The sequence below is a fragment of the Ziziphus jujuba genome, chromosome 3 (assembly GCF_031755915.1).
Source record: "Ziziphus jujuba cultivar Dongzao chromosome 3, ASM3175591v1".
NCBI lineage: Eukaryota > Viridiplantae > Streptophyta > Magnoliopsida > Rosales > Rhamnaceae > Ziziphus > Ziziphus jujuba.
In genome coordinates, this window is record NC_083381.1 from 3,268,645 (window position 1) to 3,292,667 (window position 24,023).

The 24,023-nt window shown below is 31.1% G+C and overlaps 1 protein-coding gene and 1 pseudogene across 1 annotated transcript; one reads left to right on the forward strand and one right to left on the reverse strand.

Annotated features, from left to right (window-relative positions):
- Positions 1 to 8,465: 8,465 nt before the first annotated feature.
- On the reverse strand, positions 8,466 to 12,718 carry LOC107421900 (receptor-like protein EIX2). Its single transcript, XM_016031248.4, has 2 exons — positions 9,479 to 12,718; positions 8,466 to 8,722 (listed from the first exon to the last, which is right to left on the reverse strand). Exon 1 carries the CDS (start codon positions 12,500 to 12,502, stop codon positions 9,482 to 9,484), a length of 3,021 nt encoding a protein of 1,006 aa, XP_015886734.3. The 5' UTR covers positions 12,503 to 12,718; the 3' UTR covers positions 8,466 to 8,722; positions 9,479 to 9,481.
- A 9,077-nt stretch (positions 12,719 to 21,795) lies between these two features.
- On the forward strand, positions 21,796 to 23,817 carry LOC107421901 (phenylacetaldehyde reductase-like; annotated as a pseudogene).
- Positions 23,818 to 24,023: the final 206 nt, after the last annotated feature.

The following is a 24,023-nucleotide window of genomic DNA, read 5'->3' on the forward strand; positions in this document are numbered from 1 at the left end:
CTTTTGAAATAGAGCTTCTGTTAGTAGATCAATTTTAATTTTTTTTTTTTTAATAATGTCAAATGTTTAGTTGTAAATTAAAAAAAAAAATACTGTAAATATTAAATTGAATATTTAGCACTTACTTAAAACTTTATAATATTATTTTTTATTATAATAATCTCATTTTTTATTTTTTTTTTGTAAACAATATATTATACATCGTCTATCTAAATTAACATTGATAAGATTAATTTGGTAAAAAGAGTTGTTTATGATTTGTATTATTTTAAATTTATTAATTAGATTTTATCTATATAGTTTTGAAAATATATTTTAACTCATAATATATTTTGACACTTTCATATATAAATAGTGCAATAACAAAAGCAAAATTAACGCATATCATATTAATTTTTCATAAATTTTTTAAGTTATACAAACTAATGAGTATATATATATATATATATGTATCGAAACATAAGAAAATTTGCGATACGATCATGTTCATCGTTCATCTCTTGTTCACATAGAACACCATAATTATTTGCTTCAATAACTTCTTCATCTCCATTCATTTCTTCTCCTATAGGTAGTATTCCTCATCATTATTATAAAGACTAAATTCTTGATCTTTGTTAACATGAATCCTTATGAAGTTATGAAGAGCTATTGAAGGCTAAATCCATGTTTAGTTTATGAGAAATTAGTCCAATTAGTGGTATAATTTTTCTAAATATTTGAGTGTTATAAAATATTTATTATTAATTTTTTATTTAATGTGGGACAGTGGCAAACTATGTTATATATATTGTTATTTGGAAGATTATTTGTTGTTGTTGTTGTGTAGATTTATAAATTGAGGAAATTAATTTTGGGTAATGTGATAGGACTCTTTTCGAAAACTATTTCAAAATCTCCCTAGTAGCCCCGCCTAATGAAGTTCCATTGGAACCTCACCTAAACTGTGGATAAATATTACATGCAAATATCAAAATAATACCTTAATATATAAAACTAGAGCTCCAACATCATGCAAGTCCAAAACTATAGTCAACTTCTACAGCTCGTCATGTCAGAGGCCATTACTATACATACATAATAGGGTGATTACTATACCCATAATTTAGGTTAAAACATTCTAAAAGTATATCTAAAATTATGTAATATAATCTATACAAACAAGTCTGCAAAAAATATAGATAATAGGGAAAGATAAATAACTGTTGCTATTATGAAAAATATAGAAAAATGAGTGATGCACAAGGTAGATTCTCAGCTAACAATCTAAACCTTGGAGAATGAATATAAAAAATAAATAAAACATGAGACAAAGATATCTCAGTGAATAGCATCGTACAATAGATAATTAATATTTATTTCTATAATTCTCCATTTAAAAATTGTTTCAAAAAACCCAAACTTGTACCCCAAATCAATATCATAAAACCGATACTCAAATTGCATAAATTGATGACCATAAAAATATTATAAATCGGATCAATCATAATATAAATATTGAGCAAATAATAATACAAACATAATTTGATAAAATATACTTATATAAGTGCAGTAAAACCGTAAATATCAGAGAACTGGTAATGTACTTAGAAAGAAAAATAATCTATCATACGATATAACTAGCATTGTCAAATGATGCACAGCGTCTCGGAGTACCATCGGACAGTAAAAAAAAGAAACTTGTGGAATGAAACCACCTCACGACAATTAGCATCCTAAAGGCATTGTGACAATACAAATCAATGAGATAACCCTGCCTCACGACCCTTAACATACAAAAGGTATCATGGCATAATGAATATATGAGATGAACCCAATCTCATGACCCTTAATGTACTACAGACATCTTGGCAAACTTGCGTGCTGTAATATAATACTGAATAAAAGCACTCGTACCATGTGGCATACCAATTAGGAATAACAATACAATATCAATAAAACAACATTTGTAAGATCATACTTTTTCAATCAATATTGTACCATAAAGCATAATTTAATATTCAAATCCAACCATTTATTTAAATACTTCAAAAATTCTAAATCATTATTTTATGTCAAAACATAAATACCGCAGTGAAATAGATACCACTATAATTTTTAAGCACTTAAAAATATAAAACATTTAAATATGCTTAAAATATATAATTTTCTATTTGCTCGCTCAAAATTAATTGTTTTCCAAAATGATTAATATCTTTATTCAAATATCAAAATATTTAAATACCATGATCCCCAACTTTACTATAAACTCATCAGAGTTTAAAATCATTTAAAAATTTTTCAAAAATCGCACAAAATGATAACACATATATGTAAAAGCAAATATTCATATATGCATAAAATAAACATATTTAAATCAAATAATATATATATAAAAAATATCAAAACCATATATATTGTATAGCATGCCCAAAACTATATAAAAATATATCCATTCACAGATACCACTGATACTCATTCCTGCGCCTCAGCAGGTAACCTCCAGGCTTAACACGGGTGCTTATAATATAATAAAATATTCCTCAAGCTATAACTAATTCAAAGATATTGGGTGACATGTTATTTACTACGGTGACATCATTTAGTCACTCTACTTATAGTCGTAGGATGATAGATTATTGACTAAGAAGATGATATTAGCGCGAAAGTGATTTTAATTATCCTATGGTAACTAAGGTGAGTGATGGTGGCAGATATATTCTAGTGATGGCATAAGCCACTTGCTTTTTGGCAGTATGACGACATGTTATTTAGCAATGGCATCTTTGAGACACTAATGGAAGATGAGTACAAGTTTTTCTTCTTCCTTCCCTTGTTAGGACCTGTCTAAGATCCCTCACCAAAATCGTAGACAAGCCCTGATCCTAAGATAATACTACCAAACCTTCCAATGGAAAATTCAATAGTATCTCCCCTAAGGATTGAACTTACCACAAAATTCCATGCACAAAAAACACACTCCTAACAATCTCCCCTTATTCCTCCTACCTTACTATAATTTATTACCACAAGTTTATAGCATTTCAAATAAATAAACAGGGAACCAATGCAAAATTAGATAAATACATCCAACATAGTATACAGAGTATTTATAAGATTTCTAAATGTGATAATTATTACAACATGAAGTAGAAAGAAATATTAGAAGATAGGAAATAAAGAAAGAAAGACTTCTTAGACCTCTAGCAATGAATAAAGACGTCAAGCTCACCCCCGTCGATCAACATCTACTAACCTAGGTCTAGATGAACGAATTTAAAAACGTGAGATGCTAATCATCTCAGTAAGTGATCCAATCTACTTTGCGATAATAGTAATAATAATCATACTCATATAATACACTTGATTAACTAATAATAAATAAATAAATAAATGAATAAATACTTGAAAATAATATTTTCACTCAAAACCCTCACAATTTACTCAGTTGGAAATGTTCCCATTTTAAAACATTTTAACAAAACCCACTATATTATACCCCAAAATCAATGAAGTAGTTAATAAATAAAATACAGATAATCTAAATCTTACAATATAATCTTGAGGATAATTTAATAACAAATAATTGAATTTATAATAAAATATCAGAAGATAAAGTAAAATCACAAATAAATAATAGAATTTGTATTAGAAGAATTTAGTATGAAAGCAATTTAACCAAACAAAAATAAATTCAATATATAATTTATAAAATTTATTAGTTAAATCAATGAAATAATCATTAATAAAATAATTAGTTTAATTAGTTTAAAATACCTCAATTTGCATAGGCAATAAAATACAATAAATTTCATGTTAAAATCCCACATTGAAACAATAATAAAAACATGAATAAACACATTTAAATAAGTAAAATAAATCAATTAAACAATAAAATCAGTATTTAAATCAATTTATGACATCCATTTGAAATAAATGATAAAAATATAATAGAACTTATGTTAATACACCAAATCAATTTAAATAGTAAAATCCTGGTAAAATGAATTTTTAAGACATTAAACTGAATAAATGATAAAAACACCATTAAATACATTTTTATTTAAATATGACTTTAAAATATTTTGTAGTCGAAAATATCCTAACGTATCATATTCTATACCAGTGATGCCCGATAGTACCTAGCATCCCAAGTACGCTTGATCGCCCGCCGCGGGGGGGGGGGGGGGGGGGGGGGGGGGGGGGGAGGGGGGGGGTGTTAAGAAGAGAACTTGCATCCGGTCGCCGTGGCGTCCCAGTGGTGCGGATGCTATCAATAGTCATCCTGGCCATGGAGGGGGGTAATTGATGCTCACTGTGCATTATACCCTGCCAACCCTCAAGTCCAATGGCATCCATAAGACAACTCTATAAACATGCACGCTAATCATATCCACATATACGGTACAGAACACTAGTATTGTATGGGTGCATCTAAAACCAATAAAATTAATATATTTTCCAAATCTCGAAATCTCATAGATATCACTGGATTAAATACCTCTTTTCAAATCCATATAATCCACATTTCTTTAAACTATCAACGTAATCCATCTGTTAAAATCCATTCTCATAATCTCACTGATGCATATATACCAAATTTTCAGTGGCATAAAATCAAACCCGAAATATTTAAATGCATATATATATTTTTGAAACATAATAATTAAAAACAATATTTTTCTTGAATTCTCAAATCAATTTAAATCAAAGATATCATTTAAACCGCATAAATCCACAGTGATCAAAATTCACATAAATATATTTCAATATTTTAACACGAATATTTCCTCAAAACCTTGAAATCAATTTATATCAAAATCACGTGATTTTCATATTTGCTTAAATCCGCATAAATACATTTATTATATACAATAAATTCAACAATAAAAATTTAGCAATAATTGAAAAAAAAAATTCCAAAAACATAATTTCTTTAAAAACCCAAATTACAAAATTCGATGCAACACATGCTCTAAGTCAACATAAATCATCATCATAAATTTAAATAACGATTTATGAAATATTAAACATATATAACACATTTTTCAAAAATTCAATTAACACCATATATATATTTATATATTTTCACAATCCAAAAATATAATTTCATGACATTATATATATTAATTAATCATAATTTGACATTATAAATTTTAAATATCAATTTCTCTCAAATATCAAACACATTTATTTTTTATAATTTGAAATAACACAAAATATATATTTTTAACAGTCCCTAAAATAGTTTGAAGGAGGATCACTCACCTCAAGCACACTTATCAATCCAGATCCTCAATAGGATCGGTTCCACGACTCACACATGCTCCAAAATATCAATAATATACAAAACCGATTAAATTAATATTTTAACAGGGTAAATTATACACGATTACTGGGAGGAGCTTATGCAAACGGTATCCAAAATTCACAAACAATATACCAAAATGAATTTTATGAAATGAGGATCACAGATTGAATCTTATCTCTTGGAGATTGGATCTGTGGTGGCTTGAATCTCACCGAAAAGATTTTAGGTTTAATGTCTCGAATCTCACAAACCATCATGAATTGAAGGAAACTGACCTTGGATTTGGACTCAGGGAGGTCAAATTAGTGGGAAAAGGTAGGTGGAATCACCGAGAACTCGCCAGAACTGTGTTTTCCTATGAGTCGCTGTGCCTACTGGAAAAGTTCACTGTCGGCGGAGTGCCCAGTGGCCAATGGCAGTGAAATTTGGTACCGAGATAGATCAAAGGATGGGTAAGCCAATAAGATCAGTGGTGTCAAAAAATGAGGTCTGGATTGGGAGAAATCGGCGATGGAAGAAATCTGGCCATTCGCTGGAAATTGCCTCGATTCGGGCACATGGCTAGCCGGTTGGCTAGTTCAAAATGGAAGGGCAGTGGTGGTGGTTAGGCATGTGTGGTTGGGTGGTGGTCGAAAAGTGGTCAACAGTGGTTGGCCAATTTCCTCCCCTCTCTTCTCTTTCTCCTTCTCTCTCCCCTTTCTCTCTCCTCCACCTCACTCAGTTTCAACCAGTTAAAACAATAACCCTAGGCGCTAGTGTGCACTCACATGTTGGCCAAACTTTTTGACACGTGGCACCACTGTTCACACACACTTACAGATCGATGAATAGTAATTATTGTTTTGGAAAAACTTCACAGATCCGTAACTTTCAAACCACATATCCAAATTATGCATGCCACTAGTCTCTGAACTTATATTGACGAGTACTTCACAACCATATAGGATTCAAACCCAAATTTTGCAAGAATAAAAAGTCAACTTTGGCATCCTTGGACAATTCGAACCTAAACTTGTTTTGCTCATAACTTTCAAACTATAGCTCTGTTTTCAATGTGCTACTAGTTTATAGAATTAGGTTGATGCTTACTTCATAGTGATGCCTCATTCAACCTAGAATTCTTTTCGAATCAAAAAGTCAAAGTTGGATCCCTCTCAGTCAAAGACGATCAAACTTGGTCAATATCAGTCAACTTGAGAAAATTCCGTTATACTTCGGGATGGGATGTTACATCTCTTGTCAGGTGGTGTTTAAGAAACAAAACATCACTTGGCAACACTTGGTATATCGGATGATAAATCAAGTGTTTTTTTTTATATGCTATATATTTTAATAATTTATTTGATTATTGGTATGATTTCATTAAATGGATATCTTTGGGGAATTTTCGAAAAGCCAGTTTTCTTTCTTTAAAAACCATCTTTATTACTGGGGATTTAAAATGATGGGTTTTATAAAACTTTTTCTTAAAAAGGGAAACTTTGAAAAAAGTGGATTTTTGAGGCTTTTAAGAGAAAAATGAATTTTTATAAATTATTTATAAAGAAATTACTATTACAAGTATTTATATTATTATTATTATTACTACTATTATTATTATTATTTTTCTTTATTATTGTTATTATTATTAATACCACTTGCTAGAATGTTCAAAATCGGACCCTATTTTTCTTTTGTTTAAATAAATCTGTTCCCCTAGATCTAGATAGTTAGCTGACTTGTTATTCTTCTAATTTAACTATTTATATTTTATTATTCCAATACTCTTATTGTGCTTCGATGCTAAATGTGGACTTGGATTATGCATTAATTTATATTTGTGTGTTGGATATTATTTTGAGGGTCCTGAAAATTTGTGGAATTTTTAGTAAGTGGGAGGTCTATGTTGGATGCTTTTTGGAAGTGTATTTTCCTTGCAAGTTAAATTTTAGAAAACTCCATTTGTATAAGAGATACTATTGGATTTTTTATAGAATATTCGGCAAGGCTTTCCTTCGACGGGGCTATCTGTTTAATTTTGTTATATTGCTATAGAAGTATAATAAAGTTGTTTACGGGTGACATCAATGAGAGTAGCATCTATGGTACGTTTCAATTGGAGAAAAAAATACCACCATTCGCATTTTTATTTTTTATTTTTAAATATAGGGTTTTAAAGTTTAAATATATGTATAAAAAAAAAAAAAAGGCCTAAAACTATATAACTTCCTTCTAAATCACAAAAAATCAAACAATATTTTTAAATTTCATTTCCAAAATTAATTATTCTCACCAAACATTTCAATCCCCATTCAACCACCTCCAATCTTAGCTCTTTTTTTCTTCTCTCAACTTTTTGGTGATCAATAATTATTTACAGCCGTTAGATCATGCAAATGGTACAAATCTAACAGTTGTAGATGGCTATCGCCCACCATGTGGTGTCTTTCTTCACTCACAATAGCAACCCTCTCTATATATTTATGTTACTAAATTTGGAAGGAAAATTTCGCATTAGGTCTAATCAAAATTAAGACTTTGAGGTTTTAAAAAAAAAAAAAAAAGTAGTGGATTTTATGTGGTTGGATCAAGTTGATCTAAATACATATGATAGGAACTTCATTTACTGGTTGATATATATATTTTTGAGTAATGCTACACATACCATCTAGCCTACTAACATATTTGCCCAAAGTATACATGTCATTATTTACTTATATCCAAAGTATAAGTAAACCATTGAATGAATAAATGTTAATAATATAAATAAATAAATAAATAATAACACGTATATTTTTAGTACATAAATTGATGGGCTAGATTATGCCTATAGAATTATACTAAAACCTCTTTCTAATTATACCTTTATAATGGAATAATCTTCAGTATATCGTAAAAACATTTGATCACAACTTAAGCCAGTTATAAATAAGAATAAACCTCATATTGTAATAAATTTTAAGTTTTTAAGATTCAGTCTTAAAAAAACTTATGCCTACACATAATAATAATTATTTGTACATTGCAAAAAAGGTTAACATGACTAAAATATAATTAGTAGAATCAACTTTCAAAAGGGAAGCCAACATGTTCACCTTAAACTGCCAAAACAACTGCAATTTAGCAAAAAAATTTCAGTTACAAAATCCAAATTGCCATTCTGTGAGGTTATTATTTTGTGAAAAAACAACTCAAATTGAAGCATAGTGTACAAAGTTTTAATGATTTCAATTCAAAGGCCAAAGTGCCAAAACAAAGTATTCAAGGGACAGACATGAAGTTACCATAGAATTCTCAAAAAGCAAAATTACAAAAATAAAAAATAAAGAATAAAAAAGGAGGAAAAGGAACTAGTGTTTCAATGGGGCCACAACCCACCACCAAAGCTAGAGAATTTGCAGTCTTCAATTGTTTCAGCCACTTGAAGTTCAATATATATGAAGTGAGTGTGAGCTGTGGAATCAAGTCGAAACCCAAAAATCATTATGAAATATGCAGCATAAAACACTGAATAATTGTACAAATAATGTTATATATAAAAACCAAATCAAATTAAAACTCATCAACATGTCAAAGTCATATTGCTAAAAATAATATTATAATATTGTCCCTGATGCTCAATTTAAAAACTAATAACAGAAAGAAGAGATATTGCATTTTTAAGTTTATTGTATAACAATAAAGAGCCAATGCTAATAGAATACGATAATAGAATACACTATCAAGCAAAGAAAACGCACGATTCACGAGCATTCAGCTCAATACTTGTGAGCCATAACTGCTTCTCAAAGGCAAAATATCTAATAATTGTTATAATAGTGTCCTTAATGCCAAATTAATTTAAAGAATTTATAATGGAAACATCAGATCTTGCATTTTTTTTAGTTTTAATTTCCGTTATATAAGTTAAATCCCCAATGAAACTTGCAACAAAATGTTTAGTTTATAAATAGAGAAGCCACATTAATAGAATTCATGAGCTATATATTAAAAGCCTGTTTCACTTATTATATATAAGTACACTGAAGAGAAAACTTCAATTTATGGCCTCAGCCAATTTGAAGATGACACAACAAAAACATGATTTTTAAAATGGTGATTAATCTACGTGCTACATAAGAACAAAATTTGGTATTTCCCTGACTTTGTAATTAAGGTACATTTCACGATCATAATTTATAATTACAGAAAAAGGAAAAGGATTCTGACCTGCTAGTTTTGAAGCCTTCCCTTTCGGACATTATTCCACTTAATGCGAACTGTGACATAAAGCCAATCTCCCAAGTTACTCAAGAACCCAAAATATGCCCTTCTCCATGAAGTGTTTAATAACAAAGTCCCACAAACACTCCAAAATGCAAAATTGAATCCAATCCCAATTCCTATATAAAGCCACAGCATGTCAAACCACAATCCACCATCTTCAAAATCACTTTTGCCAACAACACCTGAATCTGAAGGAGGTTGTGGTGTTTCATCTCCAGGACACATACTTGTCAAAGGAGGCCCACACAGTCCTCTGTTTTCTTCATATGAAGAAGCATTAAAGCTTTGGAGTTGAGTGCCTGTAGGTATTCTCCCAGATAACTGATTATACGACAAGTCCAAGAAAGCAAGAGAAGATATGTTTGTTAAACTTGAAGGAATTTCTTCAGAAAGCTGGTTGTGGGACAAGTCCAAGGATTCTAGCCAATGCAGTTGTCCAATCTTCTGCGGGATAGTTCCATTCAAACTATTCCTTGACAAGTTTAGTTGAACCAAAAGTAGAAGATTTGTCAATCCTCCTGGGATTTCTCCAACCAATGCATTACATGATAGATCTATCATTCTTAGCTGTTCAGGAATTTTTACATATGGATACTCCATTCCCTTCCACACTAACAGTGCCCTGTTTGCGGACCTTGTTTCAAAGTCGCTCTCATATCCAAAATTAAATCCAAAACTTAAAAAAGTACTATCAAATATTGGCCATTTATTGTAAGCCATAGCGGTCAAATTTTGAATACATGCAGGAATTTTTCCTGATATATTATTCAGAGAAAGATCCAGTATCGAAAGAGAAGAAAGATTACATAGATCCAAAGGCATGCTCCCATTTAATTTGTTCGATTTTAGGCGAATAACTACCAGGTTTGTTTGACCAATCCATGTGGGTATGTTTCCACTCAACTTGTTATTGCCAAGATCTAAAAATTGCAATTCAGTACAATTTTGTAACAATGGAATCATCCCAGAGAAGTTATTGTTCCTCAAACGCAATGTTTTAATATTATACAATGAAGACAATGAGCTGGAGAGGATTCCTGATAAATGATTGCTTTCCAGATTTAGAACGTATAGTTCTGTCCAATGCATCCCACAATCAGGAAAGCTTCCTGTTAGCATGTTGTAAGAGATGTCAAGAAACCATGTCTTCCTATCTGTGAGCTTACAGACAAATGACCTGAACCTTGTAAATTTATTATTGGAGAGATTTATAAATGTTGCATCAAGTGAAAATGGGATTGTACCCTGCAATAGATTGGAACTCAAATCAATTGTAGAGAGTCGAACAAATCCCATTGGAAAATTTTGCAGGGTGCCATTGATATGGTTGAAAGATAGATTTAAGTAATCTAAGTTAGAAACCATAGGATAAAACCAGTCAGGGATAACATCAGAAATACCGGCATCAGAGATATCAAGGTAGCTCAAATTCAATTGTGTTCGAAGCCAGCTGGGAAACCGAGGTCCTATTTTGAGTGAATTCAATTTTAAGATCGATAATGCTCCAGGGAGAATCCCGTTGGACTTGAAATTCAATGTGAAAGAGTTGGAGGATAAGTCCAATGCTTGCAGTTTGAAAAGTTTTTGCAAGAGAGATTTAGAGACTATCCCGGTAAAATTATTTGAAGAAACATCCAGGATCACCAAATTAGATAGCTGGCCGATACTTTTTGGTAGGCTACCGTTCAACTTATTGTTACCTACCCTCAACTCTCTCAAGAAGGAAAGTTTTGAAAGATCAGGCAATGACCCAGTTAGTAAGTTTTGATATAAATGCAGGACAACGAGCTTGTGAATTTGGCTTAGGCTAAATGGAAACGGACCCTCTAGTTGATTTTCAGCCAAATACAGTTCCCGCAGAGATGAGAATGTTTCCATGTCAGGAATTGACCCTCTAAGTTGGTTCCCATTCAAGCCCAAAATCTCTAATGAATTTTTAGCACACCCACTCAAGTTCCCTAAAAGATCATGAACTGTTCCATTAAATTCGTTGTTATTCAACAGCAATACTTTCAGGTTGCAAAGGTTCCCCAAAGATTTTGGTAATCCACCTTCGAGTGAATTTCCTGACAAGTCAATATGTTCAAGAGACTCCATATTTGGAATAGAATTTGGAAATAACCCACCTATTCCATTGTAATATAGAATGAGATTAACTAGGTTACTACTAACATTAAGCAGCCAAGGAATAATTGTTGGATGAAATCCATTGCCGGCTACAGAAAGATCTCTTAGAGAATTAGAAGAATTTAAATGGGAAATAAGTGAAGCATCTATCTTAGGAAATTCACAATAGCTCAACTCTAAGCTTGATAAGGAGGATGCCAATTTAATGGACTTAAGCCAATCAACGGCTTTGGTGAAATTGGTACTCTCGAATTTGAGGATTCTCAAAGAAGAGAGATGAGGAAGCCAACGAAGGCTGTCAATCGTTTTAATAGAATCACGAAGATCAAGGATACGCAAGTTCGTGAGATTCCCAAGCTGCGAAGGAATTGTACCAACCATGAAATAATTATATGAGAGGTTGAGATAGTTGAGGCTAGTGAAAGATCCAATGAAGTTTGGTATCCTAGTAAAGTTATTGTAACTAAGATCCAAATGCTTCAAATATTTCAATTCAAGTAGTGAAGAGCCAATCTCACCTTTGATGCTTTTGAATTGATAGTACTGGTCCACATCCTGACGAAGATTGAGCATGATAACATGACTGGTTTGGTTATGACAACTGATGCCTCTCCATGTGCAGCAATCTTCATTGGAGCTTGTCCAGGAGGATAGAAAGTTACCTTTATCTAAAAGGCCATGTTTAAAGCTGAGAAGAGCTTGTCTCTCCCTCTCTATACACCCTGCAACCTCAGAAGTTCCAACACTGGTGCTGAACATGGTGAAAGCCAGCATGATTAGTAGAAGATCTCCCATTCTTTTTAGATGCCTAGGCATGTTCAAGGCCGCCAACTGAGACATAAATTTAACGGTTTTATTCTCAATACCTGCTTTTCTTTTTCTTTTTTTCTCTCTCTCTCTCTCTCTCTCTTTGTTTACAGTAATAAGTCTTTTATATATGCTCGTCTGAACCTCTTTTGTTTTATATATAGGCAGTGGATCAACTGGAAGGTTGATATCTAGCTAACAAGGATTAAAGGCCAAATGCACGACTTTTAGTCAGCTAATAGCAAGCCAAATGCACAACTTTAAGTTAGCTAATAGTGATCTTTTATTTATTTATTTATTTATTTATTTATTTTTGTGATAAAAGAAATAGAAAATTATCGCTCTTTTAGGTTTTCAATTTATGGCCAGTGAAAAAAAACTTATCTATAATCATTGCAGGATTAGGACCCACATGCTTCATATTTTGTTTTCACATTTATATATTGACGGTTGGATTTATGTTGTTTTTGATTCTTCTGGTTGTTTTTTAAGTGATGTAACGTAGTCATTTTATCTAGTGTAATAATATCGATGTCAAGATTTTGCAGGAAAAAAAAAAATACTGATGCCAAGAGCCATATTAACTTAATTCGCTCATTTAGGAAATTAAAATGCTTGCGTAATCATGCATATCAATTTGTCAGCATCAATGGAATTGATTTTAAGTTTCTTTTTCCTTTGCGTGCATATTCATTCAGATTTAGATGCGAAAGAAGTGAATGAAAAACCAAATTACCATTAATGCATTATTTTTTCGAGCAGTTTTGACATTTGAAAAATACAAAACTAACCAATGGTTGTCGTCTCCCTCTATGTCCTTACGAAAACTAATTTCTGAAAGAGACAATCAATCTGATAGAAAAGTCCTGGTCCAATGGACCCGATGATCCTGGCTATGACTTTTCTTCAGATGATAAAGTTCATAAGATTTTGTGGAAAGAGTATTCATATTTACTCAGCGGAAATTTCTTTGCCTCATTTTTGGTAAAATTACTAAAAAATCCTTCTTCTTTTTTTTGTTGTTATTATAGGTTAAAAATTTTAAGTTATATTTTGAAATTTTGTTGTTGTAAAGAACTTCAACCAGAGTCTCCGAGAAGGGTCCATTGACGACGGCATCTTAAGCTCCAAGAAGAGCTTGTCTCTCCCTCTCTGTACACCCTACAGCTTCAGAACATCCAATATTCTTGCTGAATATGATGAAAGCTAGCATGATTAGTAGAAGCTCTCCCATTCTTTCGAGATGTCTAAGCATTTTCAAGGCAACCATATAATTAGAGACCTATGTAAGAAAATTGCAGCAACTGTGCGACAATATTAATGGTTGCTTGTATCCTCACAATAGATTAATCTCAAGTTGCAGCACGAGTTTAAGTCGGCTAGAGTAATCTCAATTGGTTTCTTAATTTTCTCAGTTATGGCCTAACTATAAGTAAAAACTTATATACAATAATTGTAGGATTAGAACCTACATATTTTACTTGTATGAGTAATGTGGCATAATCATTCAGTGTAAGTTTTTCAATTAGTTTTTTCATTTATCAAATTGACCAAGTGGTGGACCCATCCGCATTAACTAGGCAAGGTACTTGAACCTCTGCCTCTTAATAGAGTCTACAAATGCTTTCTGTTAACAGTTCATCTGTTAATGAATGAATATAGACTTAACATTCATGCATTATTGCGCATAGTTTTGACATTTCAAAGCCAACAAAATTAACAACCGGCTGTAATCTTCTTCTCTGTATTTACCGAAGATGGTCAGCTTTGATAGAAGAGTCATACCGCATTGATGCGAGACTGTGACTTTTCTTCGCAGAAGGTCTATTAAATTTTGTGGAAATTTTGTTATCTTTTGGACCTTAAAAGGAAATATACCTAGAGCAATATTATAAGTGCGAATAAGAGGTCAGATGATATTTTTGTAATTTTTTCAATTGTTTTTTGTTTTTCATTTATTTAGCATGTCGTGTTATATTTGACTTCCTCCTGTGACTTTTTCTCTAGTAGAAAACCATGGGAGATCTAGAAAGATGGGCATCTCACCGACACAATTCAAGGCGGTGTTAACAAAAATTTATTTCAGCTGCCATTGTAGACACCTTCTATAAAGCCAAAGTCAAAGTTATTGTTGACAAATGGATCCGTATGTTATGTCAAAGTTATTGAAGAAGACTGATGAAATCTGTATAACCATCCATATGAACCATCTTAGATTAAACCATGGCCAGTAACTTCATAAATTTCTTATCAATTCTTTCTTAAAAAAACATAGTAATTGTCCTCAGTAATTAAGCCATAAAATTTAAATCAATGGTGTTTTGTACATAGAACTATCAAGAATATATATAGTGTAATAAATATTATAATTAAAATTTGAAATTATTGCAATTTACCATTCTCAACTTTTTCGGTTTTGTGATTTAACCCTTCAACTTTCAAAAGTTGCAATTTAAATCATTTGTTTACAATTTATTGCAATTTGGACTACGTTTCACTTTGATCAGCAGGAATGTCAACATCAATCTTATTTGAGTTGCACATGAGGTATCAAATTGCAATTTTTAAAATTAATTACAATCCTCTAATTTTAAAATTTTATCTTTTACTTTAAAATTTAATGTAGTTTGTCACCTGCACATGAGACAGCTGTAAATGTAATGCCTAAATTGTAACTTTTAAAATTAAGAGCTTAAATTTCTACATTATCAAAATGCAATTAACTCTTAAATTTTCTAAATATATTTTGTATCAAGGTTGATGACATAATATGCTAGAATTACTACTTTTCCTTAAACAAAAGTACTTGATGTCCTAGACTTAAAACGTGACAACGTTCATCTGAAAAAATAATGCGTAATGATCCAAAAAGAGCATAAAATATAGTTGGGTTTACGTGTAAGTTTAAGTATAAAAGCAATATAAATGAAATGAGCATAAACTTTTGAGAAAAGAAGCGATTCAACAAATAATTAAAAGTCTATTTGATAGCCTAGTTAAAAGTGCTTCCAATAAATAAAGAAATTCACATGATATATATATATATATATATATAATATGCTGTTAGAAATTTTTCCTAAATCCAACGTCTCTAATTGTATGGGCATGCCAACTTCAACATGAAGGAAAGGGAGAAAAATTGGGCATACCACCTTGAAAATGAAGGAAAGGGAGAAAAATAGAGTAGTGATGCGAATAAACAATCTAACTATGATACAGTTATACTTAAATGTTCTAAGAAAGCAAACAATTGTAAGGTTTAAATTGCCTTAATAATGAAGGACTTTAGCAAACTAAAAGTTCAACTAAGAAACTATAGTGGAAAAGTAAATAATTGCTGGGAAAAATTAATAAATATTTAAAACTAAGAGATGCAAAAACGAAAAATGGATTACAAATAAAACATCATAAGAGAAAAAAAAAAAAAAAAAATCTACTACAGAGAGGTGTAGTAGTTAAGGAGATTTTTTTGAAGTTTAAATATACTTGGTCACCTATTTCTTGGTCAGAATCCAAATGCTTTACCAATCCATTTTTTAGCAGCTTGTACGTTAATTGAATGAGAATGATCTTAATATCAATGCATTATTACAAGTACATTTCAAAGCTACATGCCATTGGTTATAGTCTCCTCTATCTTATTACCAACAGAATTGGCAATGAAATAGTCAACTTGATAAAGAGTAGTCCAGAGTCTCCAGACCCCATTGATATGGTTGTGACTTTTCTTGGCACAGAGTCCATAAAAAGGAGGTGGTTTTTTATCACCGGCGGACATACCAGTCAATTCTCCCATTTTTTTTTTTTTTTAAATTCTTTTAACTTATTACCAATTTATCCTAGTTACTGTAGTTGTGTACCCCTTTGCACCGCACACCTAAGCGCTCTTTTGAAATTTTTTTTTTCCATTTTATTTTAAATTTTAATATTTTGTTATATTAATCCTTTTTTTTTTTAAATATTTCTTTGTTATCTTCTCATTTATCTACTTTTTTATTTTTCTTCTCTCACTTAATCTATAATTACATTACACTTGTATTCTTTAAACAAAGTGGATAATGCATCTTTTTTCCGATATTTTCTAACAAGCTCTTTAAAGGACTTATATATATATGTATATGTTTAAAGCTACATATATATAGATATATACTGCTTTTAAAAGGTAATTTTAAAGTTACGATAATATATATATATATATATATGGTTAAATATTATATATATTTCATTTGTCAATGATAATTTGTACCATCTTATCAACAAAAATAAAAAATTAAAAATAACAAAATACAAAATCAATAATAAAGAATATTGTATGTATATATGCAAATTTATGAGGCAAATTCTTAAAGAATAATTGACATTCAATTTCCATTTTCCATCAGAAAATTTTGTGTTCCTTCTTCTAAATAATAGATTATTATGACTATATCAAACTTTAAATTTTTTTTTTTCATCTTTAATAATTTGGACGTGAAAACCTTCTCTCCATTTATCTTATCCATACAAAGGAAGAAGACAAACACTATATTGAAAAAAAAATAGGAAAAAAAAAAAAACTTCAACCGTGAGGAAGAAAATAGTTTAGACTAACTTACATTCTTTACCCATTTGCATAAAGAAAACCATTAAAAAGATTATAGTTTAAAAACACCTATAAACATATCCTTTTGCATGAGACACCTAGACTAAAAACAATAGAGAATTAGAGGAAATTATCAAGAAATATGGATTCCAACTTAGCTTGGATGAGGTAGCCATTTTATTTGTTTATTACTATACATATATTTCTTAGATTTTGGTTATGCTTGCCTTCGGATTTCTTCAATTTTTTTTTTTTCCTTATCAATAAAGTTTGTTTGAACACATTAAAAAAAAAAAAAGTACGGATACTATAAAAGTTAAGGCTCAATCCAATTTATATTTATGCAATTAAGATAATCAAGGACTAGAACAAGAACTTTTTTTTTTTTTTTGGATATAAATATAGACTTTGGGTGGTCTACTTGTTGTTAAGAAAGTTCAAAATCTAAGCAGCTTATAGCTTTTTGTTGATTTAATATTGGACAAACTTTATAAAATTAGATGTTTGATTTATGTGGGTTTGCATCTAATTTTAATAAAATTTAAAATTGTGTTAGAAGAGATTAATGGGTTCAGTGGAGGTTCGTTTTAACAAATTTTTTTTTTTTGGGATTTATTTGTTTTCTTTTATTGATTAGTATTTTCAATTTTTAAACATTTAAGAGCATCTTGATGCAAAAATATTAATATCAAAACGTACCTCATTTGTAGTCAATTGCATTCTAGCTCCCCTTAATCTTATCTCTATTCAACTAAAGTAATATTTCAAAACCTTTTTAATACCCTTTTTAATACACTTTAATAAGCAACATCAAAATAGTTTGTTGTTTCATCTAATCTTTCTAATTAGAAACTACGACCTAATATAATTGTATTTATTATTCAAATACGCATCAAATTGGAAGACTTTAAATTCTTTCCTTTGTTATTCACATGTGTTTTAGGAATATTTGTTAAATTTTAAATTTTCTTTGCTAGTTATTTGTTTTGTTCCTTCATTTATTTAGTTTTTATTTTTTTATTTTTTTAAAATATTTTTTTTCCATTTTTTTGGTGTGTTTTCTTATTCACTATTACTATTATTCGTGTTTGTAATCAATTATAAAAAAATACAGCTTATCTAACTAATACTATTTATTTCTAGATTACGAAAATTTTTAATAAAAGTCAATCATTTTTTTTCATAAAACATTAAAGGAAACAGTGTTTCTATTTTTTTATCATGCATTATTAACGTGGTTAAAATACAAACAGTTTTGCTAAATTTCATTGGGACTTCATGAAATTTGTAATTAAATTAGCATTCAACAACTGTTATTCTAGTCTCTGTTTATGTATTGTTGTGTTCCATGCGTATTTGGAGGTAAGAAATGACATGCTTTATTTTTAACGAATTTTTATTTGATAAAATTATTACGCAAATGTTTGATCCATTATAATGTATAAAAAAAATTACTATATTATTTTTACAAAAAATATTATAATGAAATTTAGAATATAAAATACATTACTGCAAAAATTTAAATGGCCCACCAAATGTTTATTTTGGATTTGCCCTTGGGTTTACGTGAATAGAGAAACATAAAGGAAACGGAAAAAAAATTTTTTTTTTGATTTTGTTTAATTCTGTACCAATTTTAATGTTATAAATCTGTGTATTTTTTCATTGAAACAAAATGTCGTTTAAAAAAAAAAAAAGTTGCAAGGGACCCAAAAAAAAAAAAAAAAAAAGAATGGTGAAAAATAGAATATCATTCTTAATATAATATAATAGACGAAAGAACTTTCTCTTTATTAGGGTTCTTAGTTAATAAAAAGTTAGAAGAGGAATGGAATTTGTACTTTTTTGTTTTCTATACACGATCTATTATTTGAAAAGAAGGTTCACATAAAAAAAAAAAAAAAAAAAAGGTCAAAAACTACTACTACATTACCACAAAAAAAAAAAAAAAATATGACTAAATTGGAGTTAATAATAATAAAGCTACTCAAAGTTTTTTCCTTTTATTTATTACTCATTAATAGGAAGTTACTCTCTTAAACCTTTAATTACAACACATAATGCTAAGGTAGTAATAGATTTAACCACAGAGTAAATGGACCATGGAAAGCTATCAAAAAGTTTAAGTCATTAGTTGGCCAAGATCAATTGGCTCAATCGCATACAATTAATTCAAGTAGGGTTTGACGTGTCCACTCAAAAATTAAGAACCAATCCCTTTTATCTTTTCACTTCTATACCTTTTATAAGGACTATAGCTCTCATTGTCCCTCACTCATTTTTCACATGAGAAAATACTTGTATATTTAAGAAATTTGATTATTTATCTTATTTGGTTTTTTGGATATTTTGATAAATATACAAGGGTAAGTTAGTTATTTCATACACTTTTTTTAATCTTATTTTAAGCTTAAATTAGTAATTGCATTGGTCAAAATAGTCGACCATTAAAGATTGCCATATGGGTCCTTCATTTCCTGTTTGGCTTAAGACACAAAAGGAAGTTACTTTTTTTTTATTTTTCAAACGCTAGCATATCGGCCTCCACACCCTCCTGGTTTTGGGATATTTCCCCTCATCTAACATCCTTGAATGTTTCACTCAAATCAGTTAAAAAGGCCAGCTACTAAGTCGATTAAAAATACCTCTCTTTGCTCAAACCTTGTAGAAGGTCCAATTCCTCTTCCGATTGGCGAAATGGAGTTACGTAATTTGTCTAACAATAAAATTTATGGTCCTATTCCCAAAAACATGTGTGATTACCCTCCACCAGACTTGATCTTCCTCTCTCTTACAGGTAACAAAATAGATGGAGATATCCCTGCTTCTCTAGGCAACTTGCAGTATGTGCAAGCTATTGATATTTCGAGTAACAAGTTAACAGGAAGTATTCCATCAAACATTGGGATTTGTCCTCGCTTAATGGCACTAGACCTCAGTAAGAACAACTAGTCTCGGGAAATTCCTGTCTCCTTGGGACAACTGAGTATGCTGCAATCCTTGCATCTTAGTGACAACATGCTCTCTGGAGAGATCCGAACATCTTTCATGAACTTATCGAATTTGGTAACATTGGATCTGGGAAACAACAGATTAACTGCTCACATTCCACCATGGATAGGGAAAAGTTTTGAAAAGCTAATTATTCTTACCTTGAGATAAAATGCATTTACTGGAGAACTTCCTTCTAGGCTATCAAATTTAAGCTCACCACAAGTTCTGAACCTGGCAGAAAACCAGCTCGATGGCAGCGTTCTTTCTAATTTTGGAGATGCAAAATCCATGAACCAAACATAAAACACAAACTACTATATGTTTTTTTAGTAATACTATTTGTCACTACTGGTGAACATCACCAGTGATCCTTGCATATATGTTATATAGTTATTGGTTATATTTGAATTATTTTAATTTTTAAAAAAATTAAATTCCTACATACAACTAACATATACATACATGGGTTCCACTAGTAAACATCACCAGTGGTGACAAATACCATTTTTCATGTTTTTTGGGACATTCAAAGGAAGCTACCATGAAGATTACTTGGTTGTGAGTACAAAAGGCCAGCTTTAAATATACACCAAGTTTCCTTCCCTTGTAATTAGTCTAGATCTCTTTGGAAACAATCTGAGTGGAGATTTTCCTAAAGAAATAATAAAACTGCTGGGTTTGGTGGTCTTGAACTTGTCCACAAGCCATATCAGAACTGCAACAACTGTCCTCACTTGATCTTGTAAGCAACAGGCTCACAGGTACTATTGCTCAAAGTTGGGCATCATTTTCATTCTTGAGGCATCTGAACTTGTCAAACAATGACTTGTCTGGTAGAATTCCATACAAAGATCAGATAACAACCTTTGATTCATCATCTTTTGCTGGAAATCTAGGCCTTTGTGGTGCTCCACTTGCTGTGAAATGTCCAGGTGGTGATGATCCAAATAAGCGAAAGACCAGTCCCAAGGATAGTAATGGTGGTGATGAGAGCCTTATTGATAAGTGGTTTTACTCGAGTGTTGGGTTGGGCTTTGCAGCAGGAATTCTTGTTCCATTTTTTTAATTTTCGCAATGGGGAAATCTTGGAGTGAAGCTGACTTTGGATGTGTGGATGAAACCGTACTAAGAATATAATGGCTGAGATATAGAAGAACAAGACCAGAGCATACAAAGACAAGGAGGCATCGCACTCATCATTTATATATATATATATATTCCTATTGTTTCATTTGAGGTTTAATACGATATAATTTGTTGTAGAAATTATGATATTATGCAGAAAATCCATTCTCTGGATGACTAATAGTATAGTTTTAGAGTAAAAAGGCAAAAACGAAGGAACTTTGAAGTACCTCTTTTCAGTTTCAATGTTGTTGTTTTTGTTGTTTGTTTTTGCCCGCCTTCTCTCTTGAACCTGTGATCTGGAGATCATAGCTCACCCTCTTGACCACATGAATTAGAAGGTTGGGGCACGGACCTTCGTCAAACGTAATTCTTGAAATAACAAGCAAACATTGACAACTCCCAACCACGCTAACCACTGGGGATGCACCATCATTCGGCTGCAAGCAGAATGTGGGTCCCACGTCTCCAAGTGGCATCATCTACGACCACAAATTCCATAGTATCTGCAATGAAAATTTTTGCTGGTTTCCATTCCTACTCATAACCACCATGGCCCATTCCTTCATTCCTACAAATCATCATAAACCACAAAGAAGGTATAGAGCTAGGAGAAGAGCAAAGGATGAGTGGAGGAGGAAAGGTGGTGTTTGTAACAGCAGCTTCTGGGTTCATAGCTTCATGGCTTGTCAAAGCCTCTGTTCGTGCCCCATGTTAGTACTTTTATTCTTCCCCTTTCTCTAACCTATTCAAACCTATGTGGAATTATTTTTTACACTTCCTAATTCTGGGTCTTGATTGTTTTCTAATTTACTAGAAGAAATATAATAAAATTTGTATCTTGGAATTTGAAGTTAGACCCTTGTTTCATATATAAGTGAACTTGTGGTTGATCTGGGACTGGTTGAACTATTTGGGTATTTCCTTTCATAACCCACTAGGAGTGTCATCCTTTTTAGATGGAATTAATTAAGGATCAAATTGAGTGAAGATGTGGGAATTTTTGATATGTTAGGATAATGTTACATGTATGTTTCTTGGCTATATGAATTCCAAGTTGAACTTCGTTGATTTCTGTTTATTTATGCCACAGATGATCCAAAGAAAATAGAACATTTGCTCTCTCTTGATGGAGCTAAAGAATGACTTAACTTGCTTAAGGAAAATTTACTAGAAGAACGATCATTTGATTCTCTAGTTGAAGGGTGTGAAGGTGTTTTCCATAGAGCATCTCCTGTTATTATTTCACCTACTGATCCACAGGTTAAGAAAAATCCTTCAACATGCATTTACTCCCAATAAAATATATATATATATATATATGTATTGAAAATTTGATATGGTTTACTTCACGCATTTCAGGCTTAAGTAATTGACCTGCAGTGAAGGGAACACTGAATGTTCTAAGATCTTGCAACAAATTTCCTTCTGCGAAGAGAGTGGTTTTAGCATCTTCCATTGTATCACTTACAATCAATGGAAAACCTCTCACACCTGATGTGGCAGTTTGATGAAACAATGTTTTCAGACCTTGCTGTTTGTGAAAAGTTGAAGGTTGGTCAAGTTTCTTTATGTAATGTCTATGGAATGTCTTGCATGATGCTTCTCTTAGCTCCCTATTTTGCCAGTTATAGTTCAACTATGCTTTTAGTAGAAACAATATATAGAATTCTAACTCTCTAAATATATGTAAATGTAAAACTGCAAAACGTTTGTCTGTCTTGTATTTTTCTTCTCCAGAATTGGTATGCACTTTCAAAAACTTAGCTGAGGATGCTGCTTGGAAATTTGCAAAAGAAAATGAGATTGATTTGGTCACCATACATCCAGGGTTTACTATTGGTCCTTTCTTACAATCAACTCTTAATATGACAGCAGAGATCTTTCTGAGTAACATAAATGATACAGTTCAGGACCTAATCTTTTTAAATGCAGCATTTGACAGAAAGTTTAGAAGCTTTATTTGATGTAGATAGCATAGTAGAAGTAGATACAACCTGGTAACTAGTAGATTTAATATTTACGAAGAATTTTTCCTAAATTAGGAATTATAATAAAAAATTTAAATTTGCCCAAACTACAAACTAGAAGTCTTACAAGTTAAACTTGCCTGTTTCTACTGAGAAATGCTTTCTGCTTCAAACTGTTTAGCTTGTTTTGTAATGGCTGCTGCATCACAAATCTTAGAAAATGTGGTTTATAGGTCTGTTGATGTTAGAGATGTAGCATGTGCACATATTCAGGCATCTGAACTAGCTTCAGCAAGTGGAAGTATATTTCAGTAGGAACTGTTATGAACAGTGTTGGGATTTCAAAGATTTTAGAAGAACTATAACCTGATTTGAGCCTTCCTGAAAGGTAAATTTTCATTAATTTGCAAGTATACAGAAAAACATGCTATTTGGTGTAAGATAAAAAATGGAGAAGTTTGTTGATGTATATTATATAAACACAAAGGAAAATGTTTATGTTTTTGCCATTTCTTTCAGATGGGAAGATGAAAAACCTCCTATGCCAATCCATCATGTATCCAATGAGAAAGAAAAAGGTTTGGGTGTTGACTTCATTTATTTGGAAATGAGTCTCAGAGACACCGTTGAATGCTTCAAGGAGAAGGGTCTCCTAATCATGTAAATTATGCCATTGGTAGGGGATATGATATGGTGGATATAATAATAAATAATGGTGGATATAATTACAAATAAAACATACATGTCCTTGTTTTCATCATCCCATTCTTCTGTAAACTTGTTAATGAATCATTGCAGGAAAAAAGAAGAATTTTTACGAGTTTTCAGCCCAAAGGAAGTACTGGCTAACCCACGGAACTACAAGGTGGTGGGCACAATCTAT